The sequence below is a fragment of the Mytilus trossulus genome, chromosome 1 (genome assembly GCF_036588685.1).
Source record: "Mytilus trossulus isolate FHL-02 chromosome 1, PNRI_Mtr1.1.1.hap1, whole genome shotgun sequence".
NCBI lineage: Eukaryota > Metazoa > Mollusca > Bivalvia > Mytilida > Mytilidae > Mytilus > Mytilus trossulus.
The window spans coordinates 12,699,272-12,725,305 of NC_086373.1; the positions used below are offsets into that span (position 1 = coordinate 12,699,272).

General features: G+C 32.2%; 1 protein-coding gene across 5 annotated transcripts in view; it reads left to right on the forward strand.

Annotated features, from left to right (window-relative positions):
• The window catches only part of LOC134715513 (equilibrative nucleobase transporter 1-like), a 52,217-nt gene that overhangs the window by 12,431 nt on the left and 13,752 nt on the right, over positions 1-26,034 (forward strand). Inside the window, exons 1-7 of one of the 5 annotated variants that reach the window (XM_063577764.1) lie at positions 6,921-7,044; positions 7,188-7,306; positions 15,268-15,771; positions 16,200-16,246; positions 20,441-20,517; positions 21,247-21,339; positions 25,593-25,794. In XM_063577764.1, coding sequence (XP_063433834.1) covers positions 15,377-15,771; positions 16,200-16,246; positions 20,441-20,517; positions 21,247-21,339; positions 25,593-25,794 — 814 coding nt within the window. In that variant the 5' untranslated portion in view covers positions 6,921-7,044; positions 7,188-7,306; positions 15,268-15,376. Of the gene's footprint in view, positions 1-6,898; positions 7,045-7,127; positions 7,307-15,152; positions 15,772-16,199; positions 16,247-20,440; positions 20,518-21,246; positions 21,340-25,592; positions 25,795-26,034 lie in introns of those variants that run through there. The other 4 variants (XM_063577747.1, XM_063577773.1, XM_063577739.1 and 1 more) reach the window with 4 other exon arrangements.

Genomic DNA, 26,034 nt, shown 5'->3' on the forward strand with positions numbered 1-26,034 from the left:
ATTGAATCTAATACAGTTGGACTTGAAATTTCCTTTACTAAAATTATGTTTCATTTATTCTTAAAAAAAAGTAAAGCAAATGTTTAAGATATGGAGTTTCTAAAAATGAAATGCTAGATATAAAAATATTCACATAAAAAACAGTTTCTGTATAAACATGAAAACTCCTAAAAATATGCAACTTTTAAGTTTTTGTTTAAACATGTTTATTTCGGGGATATCTTCAAACAATACAAATGAAAACTCTGTAAAAGCATTGCTAGTGGTTTTTTTTAAATTCTTCAAACAATTAGCATGAAAACTCAGTTTCTGTATAACACTCTTTTTTTTTGGGAGGAAAATTGTTTTAACTTCACACATTAATACTCAGTATATATATTAACATGCTAGTTCTTTTGGGAGAAACTCTTTAAATTAAAGACAAAAAAACTCAGTGTCTGTATAAGCATCCTGGTTTTGGAGGAAAGCTCATCAAACTGCACACAAGAAACTAAGTTTCTGTATAAAAATGATTGTTTTTGGAAAATTACCAACATAATTCTTAGATATTAAACATGACAGTTTGGGTGGATGGACTCCAAAGAAAATAAGTAATAGTATTTGACTTGGAACATCCACTCTGTATGAAACGAAGTACGCTTAATTAATTATCAAAGTTACATTTATCATCAAATATCTAAAACCATATAAAGGCATACTGTTCTTCTTGGCTGCAGATTTAAGAAACAAGTCATAGATAAGCAAAATAAAATGTAATACTCGTTTATTGACTACCTTTTTTGGGGGGGGGGGGGGGCTTAGCTACGTTAACCACAAACACTGTCAAATAAAATTCCTGATTATATATGTCAATTAATTTCTTGATTTTTTTAGATGCTCTCTCACTTATATACATCCCACCTGTTCTTTTATTCGTATGCAAACTTTTGGAATCTTTTTGACGGTTAGAAACATTTCATTCAGATAAAGACATTTTTGTTCATCATATCGCTATAACCTCTTCTTTGTTTCATGGTATCGTGCTCGTCTGGATTGCGGGAGATTTCAAATCAAATACTTGAACATTGATTAGTGCTGCTTTTCTGATAACCATACGACATTTAGGATTGAGAGCAGATAATGGTCGTTTCGAAGTCCAAGTTATGAGACACGTCTTGGTAACTAGCATGATGCAAATCTGACTCAGAGTGCCGGTCAAGTAAAAATAAGGATTCATATGTATATCACCTCAACTCGTTCTTGTCCTAAATATAAATTTATTAAAAACAAAAAGAAGGACCGTTACACATTACAGAGGATCAAGCTTTAATTGAGTTTGTAGTATAAAAGAGGGACGAACGATACCAGAGGGACAGTCAAACTCATAGATTGAAAGAAAAACTGACAACGCCATGGCTGAAATAAAAAGACAGCAAACAGACAGTACAGAAGACACAACATAGAAAACTAAAAACTTAGTAACACGAACCCCACCAAAAACTGGGTGTGATCTCAGGTGCTCCTGAAGGGTAGGCAAATCCTGTTCCACAAGTGGCACCCGTCGGTTTGCTTATGTTATTACAAATCCGGTTATTAGTGACGTTACGCACGGTATTGGTGCCACTTAACGTTACACGACGTTCCTAATGAAACAACGATTTTGACCGCGTTGTTCCACGAAAAGTTTTCAACGTTGACCTTATATTCTACTCACGTGAAAGTGCCGCTTAAAGTTGAGAGAAGTTCGAAGTTGCTTCTTTATATGGTTTTATTTTTTCAAGCCGGTGCAAATGCAAAAATTTCATTGAATTAAAAACAAAATTTTAGGTACATGAACAATTTTTAATTTTTGCAAAAAATTGTCTGCAACAATAACACAAAATAACAATTTGATGTCTCGTAAAATTATTTAAATATATAAAAAGAAGATGTGGTATGATTGCCAATCTCCACAAGAGATCAAAATGACACAGAAATTAACAATTATAGGTCACTGTACGGCCTTCGACAATCATTTTCTTCTATTTCTTAAAAGTTAAGCAATGTTCTCTCTGCCAGAAGACGCCTCCTATCTTTGCTAGTGAAATTGTAAATATTTCGTTTCTTGTTTCTGTCTCTTTTCACCAATTTCATGTTTATATGTGTTTGTTGTAATTCTTCTTGATTTGTCTTTGATTATGTGAAAGATGTAGGTAGTATATTGCATGCTATTTTTTTCTTATCATAATCTTATTTTATCAACACTTTAATCCTGGGACTATTATACTTAGTCTAACGTTAATATAAAAGTCCCGGAATTTGGTTTTATTTATTTTTTCTTAAACAGTGACTTACATGTATAATTAGATTATAATTCATATTTATTTATTTTAACATATAAGTAAGTCCACAATCTTAACATCAATCCCGATTTTATGGAAAATGTTAAATATATCATTATTTCAAAAATCTCAAACAAAAAACTTTATAAAATGTGCATCATGTTTGAAAAAGAAATTCGCGTTCTTATGCTGCCGTTCGGTTGCCAACTTTCAAGGCTTTAAAGTTGGTCGGGGTCTTAATTATATTTTTTGAAAAGAAAATGTGTTCATTGATTATTTTTTTTTAATCAGGATTGTTTTGCCAGGCAAATAATTAAGAAAATTCATGTGATGTAGGTATATACACATTTTGTACATAAATCGGGCCGTTAGTTTTCTCGTTTGAATTGTTTTACATTTCTCATTTCGAGGCTTTTTATAGCTGACTATAAGGTAAGGGTTTTGCTAATTGTTGTTTACATACAGAAATTATTAATTGGTCTTATACGGCCGCATCTTCTACTTTATTGTGAAATGAGAACCGTGATTTTGTATTCTTTTGTTTTTGCTTTCGGAAACATATTTTACAAGCTATCATTTCATCTGATATTTGTTCACAAACTCAAGCTTCAAAAAAAAGTCGGCAATCAATACTTTTTTTTTAAATCTTTGAAATTATAGAATTTGGCAAAGTATGGAAAACTCTCAAACAGACCAATAATTACCTCACAGATTACCAGCAGGTCGAAATCCGATTTTGAATATTAAAATACATTTTTTTTTACTTGATGTGATTTTTTAAGTAACTGCTATATGTACATGTTTACATAGATCAGTATTTTCTCAATCGAACAACTATGGACCAGGAATGCATTTCATGCATTTTATATACTATACAATATTTTAGTTCAGTGCTTCCATTTTCAACATATAACTGAGTATCGGTCTTTGACATTCATCTGATTATTTTTATGTTGTCGGTTTCAATCTTTTTGGTTTCGTTTTTACAATGTTTTAAAAGTATAATCAAAGTACTGAAGTACCGCAGTCACACGCATTTGTCTCAGAAAAAAATCACCTTTCTATACCGGAAAACTGAGGTTTATGTTCAGAGATTTTTTTTTCTGAGAAAACTTCGTGTGTGGATGATAAATAAAAGACGAGGAATTCAACTTCACTGCTTTAATATCTATTATAGTGTGGTGATACAAAAACGTATAGTCTGGTTTGTTGTTATATATTATATTAATAATTGTATATAGCAGATACATGTATGTATAATTTTCATCCAATTTTATATCATTCTATTCTACGATTCTAATAAAAGTGCAGTACAAGTGCATGGAGGACACTCTTCTATAACAATTCGATTTTTCCAATAGATTAGATTTGAGTAGACATTCATATTTTTCCAAAAAACTTGTTTGTGATATTCTTCCGCATGCGTTAACACAACTTTTCTGTACGTGTGCATATATTTTATTGCATATAAATATTTCTAATGACATTATATTTTCCTATTATCAATTTCTGTTCTTATGAGTATTCATTGAAGAAGTGATTTAAAAACAAGCGATACGTTATTTTTTTACTCGATGATATCCGCGTATTTATACGATCAGTTACCAGTCAAAAACGAAAGTCAAATCTCTCTGGAAACAAAACATCGGAATGCCCTCATAGTCATCGCGATGTAAAATTAATATTCAAGATATGTTTTGTGGCGTTCTGCGAAGATAAAAAGAGATCTACTTTACACCGCAGATTGATTGGTTGATTTTTTTTTCTAGAATGAGTTGGCAGTGTCTGTAAAATACCCTGCTACATGTTTGTGTGCCATCCATCATATATGTCGGACAACTACTCTCTCACTCTCACTCCTTCGTTATTTCTCAAATTATGGTAAAAGAAAAGTTTCAATTTCAATATACTAGTATAAAAAAAATGATCGTTAGCTACTGTATACTGCAATGTTTAGGACATACAAGTATTTCTCTGATAAAATTTTAAATGAGTCGATGCGACAAAAAAAAATGATTGCAGGTTTTACCGAAATGTTCACGACTAAGGTGTACTTTTTCTCATAACTTTTTGTGAGAATTTTCATTCATGTGATATAGCTTCGAATCTTTTAATAGCAACGCTAGGAACTACAGATACAATGTAGGAGGATAATTAAGACGATCTCATTTTTGATCGCATGTTCTTTTTCAATGTATCTTGCTTTTATAAAGTGGGAGTGTGGTCATTAGTAAGTTATCTCTTTGTTATCCCTCCGGGGCCTTGTCTTTATGGAATATCCGAGTTAAATATTTCTACATCTTATATGCATGAATTAATGCAGATCTATATTTTTATGCATATTAAACGAAAACTTCATTTTATATATATCAGACCCTTTCATGAAATTATGATATGATAAATATGCAAGAAAATTCGTATACAATTTGACGTTATGATAACGCGAACGTTAAATTACGGTTACGGGGACATTTCATTGGACATCTTAAATCGTTTCGGATTTTCTACCTGCAACTCAAACAAAAGTTCATATCATATCATTTTAAAGGAAATTAAATGTATTTTCCATTCATATCAATTAATAGGTGTTAAAAATTTGAGATATAGTAGAATTTCGTTTGATAAAAAGCCTCTGAATTATTCTTTGTGTTATTTTGTCCATCGGGACATTTTATTGGACACGGGAAAAATGACGATGTTCTTAAATTAAGACCGCAGTTACATAATGATGACTTCCGATAGCTTCTTCGGGTCATGTATAATTTTTCTGATATTATTAAAATCCATTTTCGTCCGTTATATCTTATGAAAATGAAGACAGAGAGTTTGTTTACGGATTGAGCAGCTAATTGGGACATTTTTTCACTTTTTTATTTAAATAGATATAGGAAGATGTACTCTTCTTACAATCTTCCTTCTCTCACAGTTAAAAATGAATATTACTTCATATAATGTATAATGTAAACACTACATTTGTAAAATTTTAAACCATTCTACTTACTAATGAATCCGCACTGAGATTTCAAAGACGCACATAAAACAAAATTGTAACAACGGGACACCCTTAAAATGACGTTATAGGCATTGAAATGAGCAAAGTTTATCATTAAAAAATATTCGAAGCACAAAATCATCTATGTTATTGATTTCTATGGTTTATTTCCTTTCGAATGATATGCATAACATGGCTATTTATTGTATATGATAAGAGATTTATTTTGAATAACCCGCCTTCTAATCCACACCAATATCGTGCGCAACGTCATTCTTATTCGGTACGTCATATCCGTGAAAAGGGAAGGGTATTGTAGTTACGACATAAGGAACATATCCTATATATCTACTGTGAGAACGTTATTCCATAACGGTCAACCAACTCGGGATGGCGTTTTGTTTGTCATTCGTTAATTTAATATGTTTAAGAAAGGTAACTACATTTGCATAACAAAAACACCGCATCCCACTTTAAATCTAAACTTTTCATTTGACGTTTTATATTCATCCGAGTACTCGAGTTCTCGCGAGTATCATGACCGAGAATCCGAGTATTAAATTTCAGATCTCTTGACATGCCTAATGTATTTGCTAGGTTACATCAAACATTCAGCCATCCATAATAACTCATCTGTCATCATCTGATGCTAATTGAATGCTTATAACAATTTAATAGTCTTTTCTTTTAAGCTCGAGTGGAGATTATAATTAATTATATTAGCTGGCATTAATGTTTCACTATTTGAAAAAGTACCAATAGATATAAGATGTGGTACATGTATGAGTGCCAATTGAACAACTCTTCATCCAATTCAAAATTTATAAAAATTAACCATTACAGAACAAAGAACGGTCTTCAATACGGAGCCTTGGCTCACCGAGTAGCAAGCTATACTGGACCATAAAAATTACTAGAGTGAAACCATTCAAACAGGAAAACCAACGATTATATATATCTATAAATAAAAAAACGATAAATCTGTAAATAAAAGCTACGGAAGCCCTGGAGTGCCATGCAAAAAAAAAAATTCAACTTGTGCGCACAAGTTACCAACTTGCGCGCACAAGTTACTATCTTGTGCGCACAAGTTACACAACTTGTGCGCACGAGTTACTATCTTGTGCGCACAAGTTAAATAACTTGCGCGCACGAGTTACAAACTTGTGCGCGCAAGTTACTATCTTGTGCGCACAAGATAGTAACTTGTGCGCGCAAGTTGTGTAACTTGTGCGCACAAGATAGTAACTCGTGCGCACAAGTTGTGTAACTCGTGCGCACAAGTTGTGTAACTTGTGCGCACAAGATAGTAACTTGTGCGCGCAAGTTGGTAACTTGTGCGCGCAAGTTGGTAACTTGTGCGCACAAGTTGAATTTTTTTTTTTGCATGGCACTCCAGGGCTTCCGTAAAAAGCCTACTTATGTGTTGTACATTTTAAAAATTTATTACCTTCGTCACCTCTCTTCTCCATCATCAAATCAATGGAGATTAAATATTTAAGTTATTATAATGTAATTGATCATAATAACTAATCATATTGATTCATAATACACCGATAAATTATATTACTTATAAGTATTGTGATTTGATGAAATATGTCATCTGGAAAATGAAAAAAAAAATATACACTTCATGAACTTGGTGCGTCAAAATTGTCTTCTTCAGATTCGCTCAAATCCAAATTTTAATACCAAGGATGCATAAGTACCTAACCATGTGAAGAGCTACATTGTATATGATCAAAATATAAGGTATTTTCAATATATTCAACTTGTAAACGCAATGAGAACATTTACTATATAATATGACTGGTGTGAAATTGAACTAATTTAAACCCTCTGCTACGGTGTTTTTTACATAGATTTTATCCAATGAATTGAAATTATTTATGTAGAAACCACGTTCCACCCTGTATATCACCGATATAAATGAATCCGGACGTTAAAGCATTCGAGTAGAACACACATGTAGTAAACAACTGAGATCAAGTACAAGACAATTTATACTTTTAAGGTAAGCTAAATAATTATTTATCGAATCATCGATATAGTCAGTAAGTAGCGAACTTATTTGTTGCTTTGTTTGATTTTTTGGGGGTAAAATAGTTGCACATTTTGTAGGATTTTGCTTGCATTTATTCTGTCATGCTTTACATACGATATGTTGAGTTATATTCCTGAAACACATAACCTTGCCATCGTTTAAAACGTACGCATCATGTCTTAACTATATTTAATGTTAAATAGTAACACATTTTTAGTATTCCGTACCCTACATTTTATATTAAAAGAAAATAAGATATATATCTAGATGTACTTGTTCATTACTTTGGTTTGTAAACTTATATAGATTTTTTTGGTGTTAATTATTTTCAGCAACGGCGTTTATGCTTTATGTTGTCTCTATGCTTCTTTGTGGTTCGGTGCGCGTGAATTGCGTTGAATAGCAAACATTATTATGTAATAGAATCTTTTAAAAATGTAAAATACAACTACAGTATATTCAACTTCACAGCGGATATTTTCGATTTTCTAGCAGGAATCAATTTATTCAAATGACACAGATTTGAGCAATTATTATTTACCGTACAACTTTGAGAAATAGGGAAAACCATACCTTATAGTTAGCTTTAAAGGTCCCCACTTCACAGGATGTAAACGAAATGTAAAAAATAAACCTGCAGTCTGATTTATACGCAAAATGTTTGCGTTATAACGCAAATGTTTGCGTTATAACGCAAAGGTTTGCGTTAATACGCAAACATAGGGGAAAAAAAAATGTGTGGCGCTAATACGCTTCCATAGATTTATATAAAAAAATTAACGAAAAACATATTCCCATTGTTGGCCTTCGGCTGTTGCCTGCTCTATGGTCGGGTTGATGTCGCTTTGACACATTCTCCATTTTCATTCTCCATTTTACATCGATAAAACATCATCATAGATACCAGGATTGAAATTTCATATTTACGCCAGACGCGCGTTTCGTCTACAAAAGACTCATCAGTGACGCTCGTATCAAAATAACAGACATCAACAAACTGTAATGGAATACAAGCTCTTGACTTCGGACATGCAGATACAGCATGTGGCTGAGTTGAACATGAGTCTTTATGGTGTTCAACCCTTCCCCTTATCTAAGACAATGGCGTCACAGCTCAACAAGAAAACCAACTGTAAAATTCAAAAGCATAAAGTACCAATCTAAGAGTACCATTAGTTACTGAAACTCAGTTCAACATTCAAATTCTAGATTTTGAGAAATAAGGTGGGCGCTTGATTAAGTATTTCTAACGACCGTGTTCCTTTGGTCATTTCTTATTCGACCAGCAACAACACTTGACAGATTTGTTGTAACTAATGATACAGTGTCAGATGAAACTACTGTGTTTGGTAACTTATGTTTATTCTTAATTCTAGGGAATATTTGAAAGTTGATTAGTGATTTGCATGTTAAATACAAAATTTATTAGAAAAGGGAATTTATATATTTTTAATCAAATTATATTCAACAATATGCAAAGGATACACATTATATTTTACAAAGAATGGCAGTTTTATTAAAATACCTCCATTAATATTAAGGCTTTCGAGGAACATATATTTGATCAAATGTAAGCATGCAAAGAAGACATCCTCTAGGAAAATACAATTATTGTTCAATTTAAATATATTATACCAAAAAGTTATTATAAATATGATAATAATGTTCCTTTTTTTCTAGTAGTTTTTGCCTGTGAAGTTCTGAAATAAAAAAAAAATACGACTTAATTATCATTATGAGAAAAAATTCACAACTAAAAACTATTCATACAAATTAAATCAATAACTAGTATATATCCATATTTTATGCAGTGAGATTGTCTGTAAAACTGTAACGATATTTGTTTGTTTTGGTTTCTTTGCCTTTTATAGCCAGTTGGTATTAACCATTTGTTTTATACTATAGCAGGAGATCGATTAATGTTTGCTTTATTGTGCTGATGCAGCATAAAGCATACACTAAATATCGAACTGAAGTATTAAACAATTTGTAAACATCACTCTGCATCTGCTTTCATAATGCTCAGTCGAGAGTGATTGAGATTTAGCAACTAGTGCTGCTCAGACCAATTGTAGCGATCTTGAACTTTCATCAAAGCGTGAGCTATTGCTATGAGCCGAGAGGCATTTCGGTAACTTTGAAACAAAGAACAACACCGTTTCTTTGCTTTTTACTGTTCTAAAATACGAGATAGAAATGTGTGCATTTTATATTTCTATTCGGTAGGAATAAAGAAAGATAACTCTATAACAAACATTGGACATTTATAATGTTATACGGGGTTTTATTATTTCGATAGTGAATTGGACGTTTCATCTAATTCCTAAACTGGCCTAAACATTGAATTTGAAATTCAATATCTATTCACGTAAGAGATTTCAAAATTTGAAGTAAAATAGTACATGTACATAGCTATTTACTGTAGTTTTCAATTTACCTTCTTTTAATTCAGTCTTTTCACTAAACAAGGAACTGTACAATTATTTTTTTACCGAGGACAATACTTATTTTCTTATCTTACTGTCTTATCAACTGTTACTAAAGTTTTTATTTAAAACCTTGTCTACAAATACCCAGCCTATACACCTTTCTCTCACATCGTTCCCGATCCTACAACAAAGAATATATTTACTTATCTCACTGTCTTATCAACTGTTACTAAAGTTTTTATCTAAAACCCTGCCTACAAGTACCTGGCCTATATACCTTTCTCTCACATCGTTCCCGATCCTACAACAAAGAATATATTTACTTATCTCACTGTCTTATCAACTGTTACTAAAGTTTTTATCTAAAACCCTGCCTACAAGTACCTGGCCTATACACTTTTCCCTCACATCGTTCCCGATCCCACAACAAAGAATATATTTACTTATCTCACTGTCTTATCAACTGTTACTAAAGTTTTTATCTAAAACCCTGCCTACAAGTACCTGGCCTATACACCTTTCCCTCACATCGTTCCCGATCCCACAACAAAGAATATATTTACTTATCTCACTGTCTTATCAACTGTTACTAAAGTTTTTATCTAAAACCCTGCCTACAAGTACCTGGCCTATACACCTTTCCCTCACATCGTTCCCGATCCCACAACAAAGAATATATTTACTTATCTCACTGTCTTATCAAATGTTACTAAAGTTTTTATCTAAAACCCTGCCTACAAGTACCTGGCCTATACACTTTTCCCTCACATCGTTCCCGATCCCACAACAAAGAATATATTTACTTATCTCACTGTCTTATCAACTGTTACTAAAGTTTTTATCTAAAACCCTGCCTACAAGTACCTGGCCTATATACCTTTCCCTCACATCGTTCCCGATCCTACAACAAAGAATATATTTACTTATCTCACTGTCTTATCAACTGTTACTAAAGTTTTTATCTAAAACCCTGCCTACAAGTACCTGGCCTATACACTTTTCCCTCACATCGTTCCCGATCCCACAACAAAGAATATATTTACTTATCTCACTGTCTTATCAACTGTTACTAAAGTTTTTATCTAAAACCCTGCCTACAAGTACCTGGCCTATACACTTTTCTCTCACATCGTTCCCGATCCTACAACAAAGAATATATTTACAAATGTACTTATCTCAATGTCTTATCAACTGTTACTCAAGATTTTATCTTAAACCCTGCCTACAAGTACCTGGCCTATACACTTTTCCCTCACATCGTTCCCGATCCTACAACAAAGAATATATTTACTTATCTCACTGTCTTATCAACTGTTACTAAATTTTTTATCTAAAACCCTGCCTAAAAGTACCTGGCCTATACACTTTTCCCTCACATCGTTCCCGATCCTACAACAAAGAATACTTTGTATATGATGTATATTTATATATGTATACTAACGAACTTAGAAAAAATCGAGAATGTACGATTAAATACCATTTCGTTTTTGAAACGCTTTTATATCGTAACAGAAAATTTTATTTTTCAATCTTATAACGTTTTCTATTCATTTTAATTTAACAAAAACTGAAAATGAAGGGAATATTTAATTTTACAAGTTCAATCATATGAGGATAATTAGCGATATATTTGATAGGATGAACCGCAACAAACATACCCTATTCATGATATATGTATGCATACTTGATTCGATATTTATAATGCATAAAAAAAGTATTTCATATTGAGAAATACCCTCTTTCACTAGCATGGCGTATAAATATAATGAAAGAAAATAAAGTCAAAATGTAATAGTCTAATTAAAAGCAACGTAAGTCAGACCAACTGATCGTTTTAAAACCGGATTAAACTAACGGAATATTGAGTTTTAATGTGATTAAAAATGTTTTATTTTTCGTACATGTATCTACTATTAAATGTAAAGCATATAGGATAGGTTAAGCTTTAATTTCAACTTCCCTTTTAAATATTAAGATTATAAAGAAAAAAATGTAAAGTTAACTTTAAGTATTATTTTTAATCTTATTCAAACAATAACAAATTACAAATGCAATAGACAATTCAAGCTCTAGTCTCAAATATATACAGATTTCCAAACATTATACATTAAAATGGACTCAACATCTTTGCGTCGTTTAAAACGGTGGAAGAACAGCAGCATGTGTCATCTTTTCTTGATTCTTTATCATAACACTTTACAACTTTTGTTGCCTATAAGCAGGTGCGGATCCAGAGGTGGGGTTCCGGGGGTTGGAACCCCACCTTTTTTTTTGGCGATCAATGCATTTGAATGGGGACATGTAAATTGGAACCCCCCCCCCTTTTGTCAGTGGTTAGGAACCTCCCCCTTTTTAAAATGGCTGGATCCACCCTTGTATAAGGTTGTCAAGTATTTAAAAGGAAGGGGAAAAAACAAATATATTTTATCGAAAATTAACACAAACGAGGATATTGACTATTACAATTCTATGAAGATTATAATGTATTTACTGTATGGGATGAACCGCAACCGAATACCCCTTTCTATGATATTTGTATGAACACTTAATTTCGATATATGAGATGCATAAATAAGTATCATATGTTGAGGAGTTCCTCTCCCACTAGCATGTCGCATAAGACACAATGAAATAATTATCGTCTTGTCTATACGTGGTAAGACCACAAATGCACACACTCCAATTCAAAACATAATAGAATCCCTTCCCTGATATAAATCGTACTTTTGGTGGCATTGTTTACTTCAAATAACCAACACATTTGCAGAAATCGGAAACTTTAAGTGAAAGAGAAATATATTCAGACCTTTTAGCCAAAATTTACTGGTCAATGAGCTTGCTTTTAAAATTGAGTTTGAATGCACTCCATAATGTATACTATTGTCATTATATTTACATTTTTGTTCACTCTTTTCTATATATTTATCGTTATTTTGTGGATTTTTCCTTTCATCGTATTTTGTGATAATTTTTTTTATCATGCTACTCGCTTGAGATGGAAAATTATCGCTAGAAACTAAGGAGGCACCTGGCGTTGCTAACGAAATTGACTTAAAATTGACAACGTCGTCATAGGTAAAATAGCGATAAACAGATTATCATTGGTCATCTCAACTCGATTGCATTTCTCGCTTTCGCCGTCCCGGCTCAAGCGAGAAAACCAATATCGTTGAGATTATCAACGATAATCTTTAAATACATAAGTTTTAGATATGTTCCTAATATCGTAATTACAATCCCGCCCCTATTTCAGAAATGTGACCGAATTAGGCTTGTTACAGGGTAATTCAAAACATATGAACACCATGACGGGTGTCACATGTGAAGACGGATCTGTTTGCCCTTCCGGTACACCTGAGATCAACCCCCTCCCCGTTTTATTGCTGGTTAGTGTTGCTTAGTCTTTAGTTTTTCTATGTTGTGTTTTGTGTACTTTTGTTTGTCTCTTCTTTTTTTTTAGCCATAGCGTTGTCAATTAAATTTACGACTTATGAGTATGAAAATCACTCGGGTCTTTCGCCCCTCTTTCGATAATAACATTCAAAAAAATCTCGATGTAGCTTCTATTCATCCTACAAAAAGGATACAGTATCACACATTCAGTATTCAATAAATCGACGCATGTGTTAAACATTTATTTAAAAAACAAATCTAAATAAAAGTCAAATTCCCGAAAAGTTTAGCCGTGAAAAAAAACCCGTATAAATCCAAGAGAAGTGACAAAATAAATATGACAGTAGAATAGAAGCCAAAATTGTTTGAATATTTGTCCGAGAACGAAGTAATACAAAATGTTAATATTACCTGACACTCAGATGTCACTGTATCCAAGACAAATCTGGGCGACTTGTAAAAGAGGGACGAAAGATACCAGAGGGACAATCAAACTCATAAATCGAAAATAAACTGACAACGCCATGGCTAAATATTGAAAAAGACAATCAAACAATAGTACACATGCCACAACATAGAAAACTAAAGAATAAGTAACACGAACCCCACCAAAAACTAGGGGTGATCTCATGTACTCCGGAAGGGTAACCTTTTACATAGGGGGTACATTGGTGGAGGATGATATTGGATCCCATTTCATGGAAAGACAGGTTCTTATAAGGAAGCTTCAAGCTTGAGCTAGGAGAGTTCGACGAATAATTTACGCGAGTAAACGCGAAGAACCGTATTTGTAGATAGTGCATGTGGCCGCTGAAAGATTTGATTAGGCTATTTTTGGTCTTTTAAAGTCAAAAGTAAAAATTGTTATGAATCTATAATACAATATCCTTGAGATGTGCTTAAGACATAAGTCTGGGAAATATCAGTATATTAGTTTTATAATTTTGTCTTGCATATTAGCTTTATTGCAAACTGCTAAAAATGCCAAAAAGACTCAGTTGAAGACCGCGTTACTTTTATTTGTTATGATGCGTTACCAAAAAAAATATCTTTTGCTACAAGACATATTGACAACGATATTAGTATGTGTCAAATATTGTTTATTGCAAGGCATAAGGTCATATCAATTTTGTCCAAAAACTAGTTAAAATGGCCGTTTTGAGTCAAATATGTCAATTTCGACATGTTTATTGCATCGTAGCGACATCACAAATGACTTTTCAGCATTAAAGTAGCCTGGTCATCTGAACCGGTTCATTTATCAAAGAAATTAACATAGCTTTCAAGGCTTAGATCTTTGCTCTTTTTATTTTTTTATACTTTTTTTTTTTTTTTTTTTTTTTTAAATATTTGTAATAAAGGCACCAATTATCACTCTTTTATCGTCCTTTACATACAATTTCTTGATTCTGTATACATGTATATGATATAATATTTCTTGTGCGGGTAAAACTCGCTCAACTCCCCTTTTCATTCTTTCCCTTTCCATATGTATTTTATATCATGTATTTCCGATTCATTGTATTCATGTAGCATTTTTGTGCAACAACCATCATGCAATCCGTCTCAGTTTGAAGTTACTATATAGATTTCTCAATTTTTTGTAACGCCGTGTAGATATAGATATTCAATGGCAATTAAATTTTCATTGACTGGGTATAACCAGTTACTGTTATAAATGACGACCATGACCTAGCAAATATATTTATTTAAATACTGTATTGTACATTTTAAGTCTTTAATATATTTTGTGTCTACATAACATATCATAATTAAAACATTGCCTTTATAGTGTATGAAAATTAAATCATTGAATATTGTTTTGAAAAAATTAGTCAGGACAACTTGCGCATCGATTTTTTTTTAATCGTTAATTGCAATCGTAACATTGGTGAATTTCGCATAAATATTGTACATGCATATAGGTATTTAAATAATAAGGTCAGCTTAACATACTTAAGCAATGTTGTTTTCACATATAATATTTATAAATCTTTTTAAACTTAAAAGTCAGGGATGACATGATCCGGAAATAATATACATTTGTTTTTTTAATTTGTGCCAATTCAGTTCGAACCTTTGACGACATAGCATATATTTTACTTACAGCACCCGGAGTCAATGCACGATAAAAGGTACTTACAAAGTGAATAGGTACATCTGACAAAGTCAGTAAGTACTACAGACGTGATCGCTATTGGATAGGATTGTAAGATAAATGGCATGCTACAGAAAATTCCGCGGGTTATGTACTGTGTGGTGTTCTGTTGAAATACTTTTATTCTCTGGAATTATATACGGATGGAGTTCTCTCGTTTTTATATTTACAAACGAAGGATTTTATGCAGATCTCTGTAAGAAAAATCAATTGATTACTGATGCTGAAATTAACTTCACGCATGGAGAGAATGTATCAGGTATTTATAGTGGTGACTATAGTAACAATATAACATTATTTGATTCTAACGAAGAAGAATATAAAGACTGCACAGATCAAGAGAGTCGTCTTGGGCTCTTTTTTTCCATTGGTGTTGGTTTTACTTGGGCAGGAATGGCCGTTCTCGGACCAATGACAAAAGCACTTGGAACACGTTTTACCCGGATTGTAATTTTGTAAGATATGTTGGTTAAGATGTTTTTAAGTCTTTTTTTTCTTCCTGTAAGCTGTATACATGATATTCAAATCCGTGCCTTTTCGTAAAAATATGGAAACCACTATTCGTGCATGAATATAGAAACCTAACAAGGTCGCCATACGGCACCTTTTATACATGAAAATCATGAAATATTTATTTTCTATAAAAACAAATAAAAATGAACATTATAAAAAGTTTTTTTTATAACCCCCCTTTTAAACACAACCGATAGATCTTTGGATGATAAAACATTGTAAATAAAAAAATGTTAACTATTCATGTCATAGCCATGCAGGGCATTTAAAACATACTATTGAAAATTGCTGATGCCAAAAAAAAGTTGATAGGAAAGCTGTCCTAGTTATCGACCAGTTTTACTATAACACAGATTCATGTTTTTTGTAGATTGGTATACGAGATTGGACTCTTTTGTCTTGCATTTACAACAACAGGTAGGTCCATATTTTTATCCTTTGAACATTTTAATTGATATTTTCCCGCTATTTTTTCTTAGCCATAACCCTTTTTGTAACGTATATTTCAGATATTTTCCGTGTAATTAGATCTAAGTACTTTTATCAACAGTAGACACTGATATTGGACAGGGAATCTGTCTCATATCTTACTGCATTGCAGTACCGTCAAAATAAATTCACGAACATTTCAGTATCAATTAAAAACTAGTGAAACTTAATTAAAATTAAGGATCTATGTAGAAGAAGGCCTCAGTAAGATGATATTGGGTTAGGATTACAACATGTATACATTATATATGTATACGTCAAAATAGTATGTTTGAATTATTGGTGAAATACAGACTATAATACTGTTTACCGTATATCTCTATTTTCGAAAAAAAAAAGAAGTTTATTTAAGCTTAATACTTTGGTCGTTGAATGCGACCTCGTTTTTCTTATGTAGGTTTAGTACTAAATTAATGTACATATATATATAGTATGTACACAAAAATGGACAGACATATACTATTTCAGAGGTGTATTTGAGAATAGTACTTGTCGTCTGACAGTAAAATTTCCCAGGTCATCGATAGGTGAGAATATTATTTGTTCTCAAGAATAGTTTTTTTTTAAAGTTCACCTTCATACACAATTACCTAATCACACCGAATGTTTAAATCAAATGTAATATACTTAAAACTGTTGATATAAAACGTTCACCTTTAATATGTAATAAGAAGATGTGTTACTTTTTAAGGGTGGGTGAATGTGCACACATATTTACATGTACATGTAGTCTTTTTATATCAAGGTCACTACGTATTTTGTAGATTGTTGCATGATCCTGAATAATGCATCAGTCATCAATTTAATCTACGGTCGTACCAAAAGTTAATGACTCGACGAAGTGCAGACGCACTCAAACTTTGTATGTCATCTATAATACTAAAATAACGAGGTCCAATTTGTCAGCCGTCATGTAGTAAAAACGACAAATCCAGGGCCGTAACTACATTGAGGCAAATGAGGCAAATGCCTCATGTTTTAAATTTCAAAAAAAAAAAAAGACTGTATTCATATCAAATTGTTTCCACGGAAAGTGTCTTGAAAGAAGCAAGTTCTCTTCACTCTCTGGTGTCGCCTCTGCATGTTTTACATAATCCATGTTTCTATTTTACTTTTGGTTTTGAGAGTTGATGGTCTATTGTTTTTACTTCTGTGTCCCGGATTTGTCTTTTGTTCATTTATTGTCCTACTGTCGTTTCTACATGGAGAATTAATTGAACTTGATATCAAAGAATACAAAACTGCCTTTTTTGTATATGAAACCACAGACTCTTGGGTATATGATACAGATAATTTTTTTTATTTCTTGTTGTTGATTAAAATATTCAATTTTCTATATTTATAATACATATCTATCACTTCTGTGCATGTCTCACCTAGTTCCGGGTGATTTAAACGACTCAGAGAAAATACCCAATTTTTCTTGGTATGGATTGTAAAATTGGGTATTTTCCCTGAGTCGTTTAAATCACTCATATACCCAAGCGCCTGTGGATAAAACTAGATATGTGACATGGTTTAAATTAAAGTTAGTCCACCAGTTTCCCGGTTACAAATTACTTTTGGAAAAAAACATCAACGTATTGCCATATAACCTTTCACATCAAGGGTTAAATTTGATTAAGTCGTGTTCAGACCCTTTAACAGAAATAAAGGAATATGCAGTACACGTGCACGGGAGCTAATTGCACACAATGTCAATGTATTGAGGAGAAAAAAACTTCCTGTTCTTCATCTTGATAGTTGCTGGAGGGTCTTCGATAATGAAAGAATCATAAATACCGTAAAACAAAGTCAATATGGTCCCTATAGTGTAGACTTAAGCAGTACTAGTACTTAAAGTATATTACTCAGACTGCACACTGTCATATCCAACTATAGCAGTCATCACGTGACTTTTGTGACGTCACGCATCACCCGTATCAAGCCCAAGTAAATTGTATAGAAATGCATAGGGGCTTTCTGGAATCGATGAAATACATTACTTTAAGTTCATGATACTAAAAGTGTGGGTCTTTGTAGTAATTCCTCATATATTTAGAAATATAAATATTCCTTTTGGAATAGTTTAAATTTTGATCTTCTCCCTTCCAAATGCTTTTGAAAATTTGTCTTGTTGCCTCGATAGTTCACACTGTTAAATCATACAACTACGATACATTTTGGATTTTCTGTCGTCTTTAACCTAAAATTGCGATTTAAACAAAACAGATGGAATAATTGTGGGTCTTTGTGCTTATTATTATATTCATAAATATTTGAAATATCGAATATAGAATAGTTTAATTTTCTATTATGTCCCTTCCAAATTGATTTGAAAATAAGCTATTTTTTAGAAAATCGGCTATTATTTTTCAAGATGGCGACCAGATTGACAGCGTGGGGCGACATGGTAAAAATATTATTTGTACGATTTTTACTATGAAAATTAAATAACTGTTGGATGCTCGCGTTTTCATTCATTGTCTTACCTTAAAGCAGCATGTAATCGAACATTGGTTCCTTTTTATCAAGCTTAAACATGCTGTTGTTATTTTTATAAAATTTTGAAAAATGGCGAACAAATAATTTTCAAACGTAGAGGATGTTCGACACTTATTTTGTTAATGCACATAATTCAATTTATTTTCTCTGTTTATATTGCAATTAAATATGACACGTTATTGTAACTATAAGAATAGCCATAGCAAGATTAAGGAGATATTAATTAAGTCATAACATCAACGTGATCAAAGAAAACAAACATGGCACCTAATCACGATGTAAGTTTTGACAATACCCATGTAGATGCATGTTTTGACAATACCTATGCCGGTTAGTGTTGTCCGATTATCAATGAAATTCTTTGTTATATTATTTCATATTCATAAAAGAAGACATCGAATGGATATAAACCGAGGTGAACTAAATATATTTTTCAATTTTCTTTAAATAATTCATCAGGTAACCAGTGAAAAATCCTAATTGAACCAGTCACCTGCAGAGTTATCGAACGTGATTATGACTGTCATAGTTGCATATGCACTATATATAAATCTAGTCATAAAAAAATCACAAGTCAGCACAATACAAGACAAGAACAGGTAGACAGATCCGGTATTAATGATTATGAGAATTACGATTTTTGCTTTATCCTACATATCGGTCTTTTAATATTTTCCCTAAAACCTTAAAGTCTTAAATAACAATGAAGCCATAATTTATACTAGAATATTGTCGAAAAAATAGCTAAAAATTATTTGCGTTTCTATGTAAGAAAGAGTCCGGGAAACGCTCAGAATGCAGGATTTTGTGTTATTTTTCTCAGAGCTTCCCCTCGCCAAAATTTTTTCGCCTCGCTACGCTCGGCGAATGTATTTTACCGCACTATTAAAAGAGGCTAGTTACGGCCCTGAAATCAAAGAGTTCAACTTTATATATAGCTAATATAGGACAATGGTGTTGATTAACAATTACACACTCCAGACCCTTTTGTTTTCCACATAATTAATATTGCCAATAATTAACAAGTTCCGGGTCGAATCCGATACCGATACCAATAGTATATTCACCTGATACCTATTACCTTATCTGTACGGTCCGCATCTGACAGGAGCACCACCAAACATGAAAATAAAGCAAATAAAACAATTCAACTTTATTCATAACTAATATAGGACAATGCTTTTGATTAAAAAAAATACTCCATTCCAGGCCTTTTTGTTTTCCAAATATTTAATATATTACTAATAAGTTCCTAATCGACGGGTTCGAACAGGAAGATTTTTAAAGCAGAGAAAACTGTGCATATTATAATCGGCATGACTTTATCAGATGACAATACCAATACTAAAATAAGGCTGACGCATAGGCTATATACTTTAATTCAGACTTTATAATGCTGATATAGGAAGACCAAATGGTTCTGGCGGGCGACGAATTATTCGCGAGGGTATTTTATCTAATACCAGGTTATATAGGTAATTGGAGGCAGATTCCAAATCGTGAAATAACCACGCATATTTGTGCATAACGAAAAAAGAAAAAAGAGAAAACCCGGTTAACACTTAAGTAAAATACACATGATATTAAACAACTAAAATGTTTATTACTAATAAAATATTATTACAATTTTTATTTCAGAAACATCCTGGTTAATATGTCCAGGTCTTTGTTGTATTGGAGTTGCTGGCCTTGCTCACTTTGCTAGTAATATACAAGTGAGTAGTAATGTTAATCATATACAATTACATTGAGAATTGAAATAGGGAATATGCAAAAGAGACAACTACCCGACCAAAGATCATATAACCACTGAGTCTTCAACGCAGCGAGAAAATCCTGCATTCAGAGGTCGGCATCAGCTTGTCCTAAAACAAAAATGTGTACTAGCTCAGTGAAAATGGACGTCATACTCCAAAACATATAAATAAATTCATATTAACAAACAAAACTTGGGACAGGCGCAAAAATGTTTTGGTAGATCTTAAAACTGGTTTATACTGTACATTGTGTATCTAAGAATTTAAGTTGCGATTTTATTTATTTGTCTTTATGTTGAAATTAAAATTTAACTTCAGTTTAAACCAGGTTCAATCCACCATTTTCTACATTAGAAAATGCCTGTACCAAGTCAGGAATATGACAGTTGTTATCCATTCGTTTGATGTGTTTGGACTTTTGATTTTGCCTTTTGATTTTGGATTTTCCTTTTGAATTTTCCTCGGAGTTCGGTATTTTTGTGTTTTTACTTTTTAGATTACTTTTTGACTGTTGCTTGTGAAGGAAGAAAGACTACATTTGTACGCAAAGCACAATCCAATATTATAAAACTCTACTTAATGTTGTAAGTTTTAAGTTTGCATTATCTTTTAAATTATTGAATTTTATTGCGGACTATGAAACAACACGATTTCACCTCTCAGCATGATGTTTATTTCTGTTTCCAGGTAGCGAATCTCTTCCAGGGATTCTCATCAACCATTGTAGCGTTATTCTGTGGACTCTTCGACAGTTCGTCAGTTATTTTACAAGTAGTCAAGGTAAATGTACTCACAAACAGATATTGTTTACTTTAAAAATGAGCCAAACCAAACTGAAAAATGTACCGCTGTCAGTATATAGAAACAAACTTTTCTTAATGAAAGTTTCTCACTTTATTATTTTTCTGGGAATTTGTGTTTGGTATTGTTTTTTCTCACCATCTTATCATGGTTGTTCTAATATGACGTCCTTATTACGCGTTGTAAACAAAGTCGTGTTCAAATGAGCATAAAAAATATGTTTGACACATGCGCACGAACTTACTGTGTATATTAACGTTATTTCCATCGTTATCCTTTAAAATGTATATATTTATGAAGCTAGCATAAACTTTTATTATATATTTTTATAAAACAACATATATTTACCCTGCTCGTAGTTTTTAAAACTTTTCAAATATGATATGTGATGCACAGACTCCTCGGGGAGGAAACGGGAAAAGCCAAACATTTTTACGGTATTTTTGTACGCTTCGACCTATAAACATAAGTTGTATTTGTCCTATTAGAATCGAAATAATTCCTTCGTGTCATGCTCTATGCTCATTTTAACATGGGTAGGCATTATATTTGACCCCATTTTACACCTCGCTCTTAAAATTTATTTGTTGTTAGTTTTTGTAGCTGTTATTTTGCATGCTTAGATATATAGTTTATAGATTTTTTCTATGCCAAAACAAACACACACAAATCTGGTACCTGCATATTTCGAGGTCGATAGTCTTTCATTGTTTAGGAGGCCAGACACCCAATTGATTTTTACTCTCTCCAGATAAATTTCAAGAGTGTGACAGTGTGATTTCTGCATTTTTTTTACAACATAATATTTTCAAGGTCGATTGTTCAAGCAGCTCACACATCTAACTGTGAGAATATTACAGTATGTCTTTATGTTCTCTAAAATACTATTTCAAAAACATCATGTCTTTGGAAGTATATGGATTAACCAGTAAAATTTTATTGTATTGTTAGGTTAAAAAAATAAAACAGTTTACATAAGAACTCGGTAGAACTGTTTTAAATGAACATAGATATTTTAAGTTGTTTCAACTTCGCTAAATACACTACGTTGGTACCAAAATTACGGCGGTGATTACAGATTGGTTATAGAACTTTAATGAAAAAATGCCCCTTTAAAATATTACACATACTATACATTAAAATATTAGTAATGTTAAGACCATATTTTGTGCCGTAATAGAAAATATGATTTAAAAGTTGAGGTAATACTATACCAAACTGTTATAACTTCAGGTTAATTGATATGTAAACAGAACATGTATATCTTTACAATTCATTCTCGTATAGAAAGATCTGTTCTCCGATTAGCCACCATACTACATGTCGACCTGCGTTAGAAAATAAAGTACATGTGAATGTTTTGTATAAGTACATATATACATGTATATATTAAAGTTGTTAGTTTCGCCAATTCAGATTGCCCTTCAGTAATTTGAGAATATTTCTCACGACACTTTTTATTTTTATAAAATTATGTACGTGCAGCCAGATTAATAAATGTAATGGTTAGCAATTTCTCTACAGCATTACCTAGACAGACTTGGTTTGTCATGTTGTTTAGAAGCCGTAGAGGTACCACTTTGCTTGGTGAGAGTGCTGTCATATTATCATAAAACCACAGCAAATTTTCCTTAATTGTTCAAGAGTCCGTGTCAATTGACTTACATGAATTAATTCATAATTATTCCTTATTTGAACCCCTTTGTTTTTACTAGAGACGAAACAAACAACGTCCCTGAAAAATAATGTCATGTATATTCTGTAATCATATCTTATTTAAACTAAATTTCTGAAATTCGATTAATGTCATCTCATAGTTTATTTTAAGTTAATATGCCATAATTGTTCTTGTTACTTATATGTACCTATCCAAGTTTACTATTTTGGTCTGTGTGTTACTCAAACTTTGTCATGTTTGCATTCCAAACTACATATTTCAATGTTATTTCACAAACATCTTGTTGCGCCTTGTGGTCTTTCGAATCGTAGGTAGCATTGTTTCAATGACATCATCGAGCAAATAATGACAGTATTCGATATATTCGAAGCCCATTTCTAGTCTTTAATTTGTTCATATTACCCATTGTCTGTATCAGTCTTCAGTGCCCAGTCGCACCATTTGAACATATATATCAGCAAATATTTATGCGGTTTATGATTCTACGTATATTTCTATAGATATAAGAAGATGTGGTATGAGTGCCAATGAGATAACTCTCCATCCAAGTGTAAACTAGTATAGGTCAAAGTACGAACAGCAAGCTATGCAGCGGCTCCCAAAATGACTAGACTAAGCGTAAAACCATTCAAACAGGACAGCAAACTGTTGCAGTCTAATCTATATAAAACACGAGTTATGTCTATTGTAAAGTAGTTATATTTGTGGAAAAGCAACCTTAACATCAATGAATTCTTTTTGTTTTCTTTTATATTCTGTCACTGAGGCCGCTCGTCTCATATGGTACAAAAGTGGAAATATAAATGCTCTTATCAGAAATAAATTTATTTTCAAAAATGTTTCCTTTAATATGCATTAGTGTTCGTAACTTACTTGACTAATGATTACTAGTAATCTATATTCAATATTTTTCTTTTTGCTATAACATTATGATACACTCGATATACTTAAAATTTTCTTACGCAAAGAAGGCTTGGTTTGATTTAAAGTTTTGGTAATTTGAGTAATGCTTATACCATATTTTGACCTTTGTTGTTTTATTATTAAGTAGTAGAAATATTAATCTAATAAGTGAGGTAATATACCCTGCTAAAATGTTCCAGTTATTGGATATGAAAACATAATGTATTATATTTCTAAAATTCTATAATTTATTTAGTCTATAGTCCACTGTCACAGTCGATTACTTATGCTTATACATGTCGATATGCACAGACAAAATACGTGTGGATTTTTTGTAAAAGTTTATAATCAAGTTGTTTGTTACACCATTTAGAATTGACATTAATCAATTTAAAAATGGTTCTCACGACATTTGTCAATTGTTGAAATTAAATTACGTTCGTGGTGTAACCAGTGAACTGAGTTATAACATCATGAAAAATACTAAGATATGATTTTCTTATGGCTAAGCAGGATTTGTCTCCCCATTAATACATAGTTTGTCTCTCATTCTGTCTTGAAGTCAACGGAAAGTTGTCTTAGCTTGAGGCTTATCATCTCATATTTTAAAAAAAATGACGTACTTAATGAAGAGATATCCTTCTTCACATTACATGTATCTCTCTAGATCTGTATGTTTATCAATATATAATTCATATAATGCATCCGTTTAATGCAACATGGTTTGTATGATGAGTTTATTCATACATTATAAAATATTCGTTCATAGTACTATGTTCATTTGTTTTTGTTTATATGTCTTTTGATTGCGTTCAGCCATTTCAATTTATATTTTATAGTGTGTTTTTCTATGTTGTGATGTTACACTCTGTTTTGGGGTAGGGTGAATATTGATGCCTATTCAAACGTTTAAACCCGCTACATTTGTTTGCACCTGTCCTCAGACAGAGACTTGATGTTTAGTGGCTGTCTTTTGTTGATGTGGTTCATAAGTGTTTCTCGTTTCTCGTTTTTTTTTTATGGATTAGACACTTGGTTTCCTGTTTGAATGGTTTTTACACTAGTCATTTTTGGGCCCATTATAGCTTGCTGTTCGTTGTGAGACAAGGCTTCGTATTGCAGGCCGTTCTTTGAGCTATAATGGTTTACTTTTACACGTTTCGACTTGGATGGAGAGTTGTCTTTATTGGCACTCACACTACATCTTCTTTTATCTATCATGATCATTTCCTAGAAATGTTTCAAATATATCTTGATATGACCCATGGTCATCTTGATATTGTATTGTTTATGTATTATAAAATGAAACTAATGTGAAGATATTGACGTTATCTTGTACGTTTATGTGACCATTTGAGTTGGTAATTTGTTGGTATAACCTCGCATCTGCGTTAGTCTTCAAAGTGTTTGAGTGTAGCGTTTTCGACATCTATCAAACTACTCCACTAAAAAACAGTCTTGCACAGCTCTGCGTATTAAGTTTTATTTTTCTCCGTTTGGATTGTTTTACTTTGTCTTCGAGATGAAGCACGAACAATAAAAGCACATCTTTGCTTTTGGGCTATTTTCAATTTCGTAAGGCCTACTGTAAACGAAAAGGTCTGCTTCTTTGCTGTGGAAATATGAACATCTGGCTTTGTTTTATTTTTAGATTGCATATGGACTAGGAATAGGACGCAGGGAGTCTTTCCTATTTTTGGCTTGCCTGTATCTTGTAATGATTGGAACGAGCACTTTCTTTATATTACCAAAATGTTACATTACCAACAATGAGAAGCTGGATGAAGTTGAGATCTGTGTTACCTCTGACAGCGTTCTTCAGTACACTGAAATACAAAGAACTGATAAACCATGTAAGACAGTAAGCAAACGTCAATTACATTAACGACTCGCGTACAACGAATAGTCACATGGTAACAAAAGAGTTATCGTTATTGCTAAAATGAGGTTGAAATGAAAACGCATTTAAAATGAAGGTAGAATATCATACCAAATGGATACTAGTACTCAAACTCAAAAGCCGAAAGCAATCTGGCAAATGCTATGAAAAAAATAGAAAAATGATCAAAAGACAAATTATATTACAAACCACA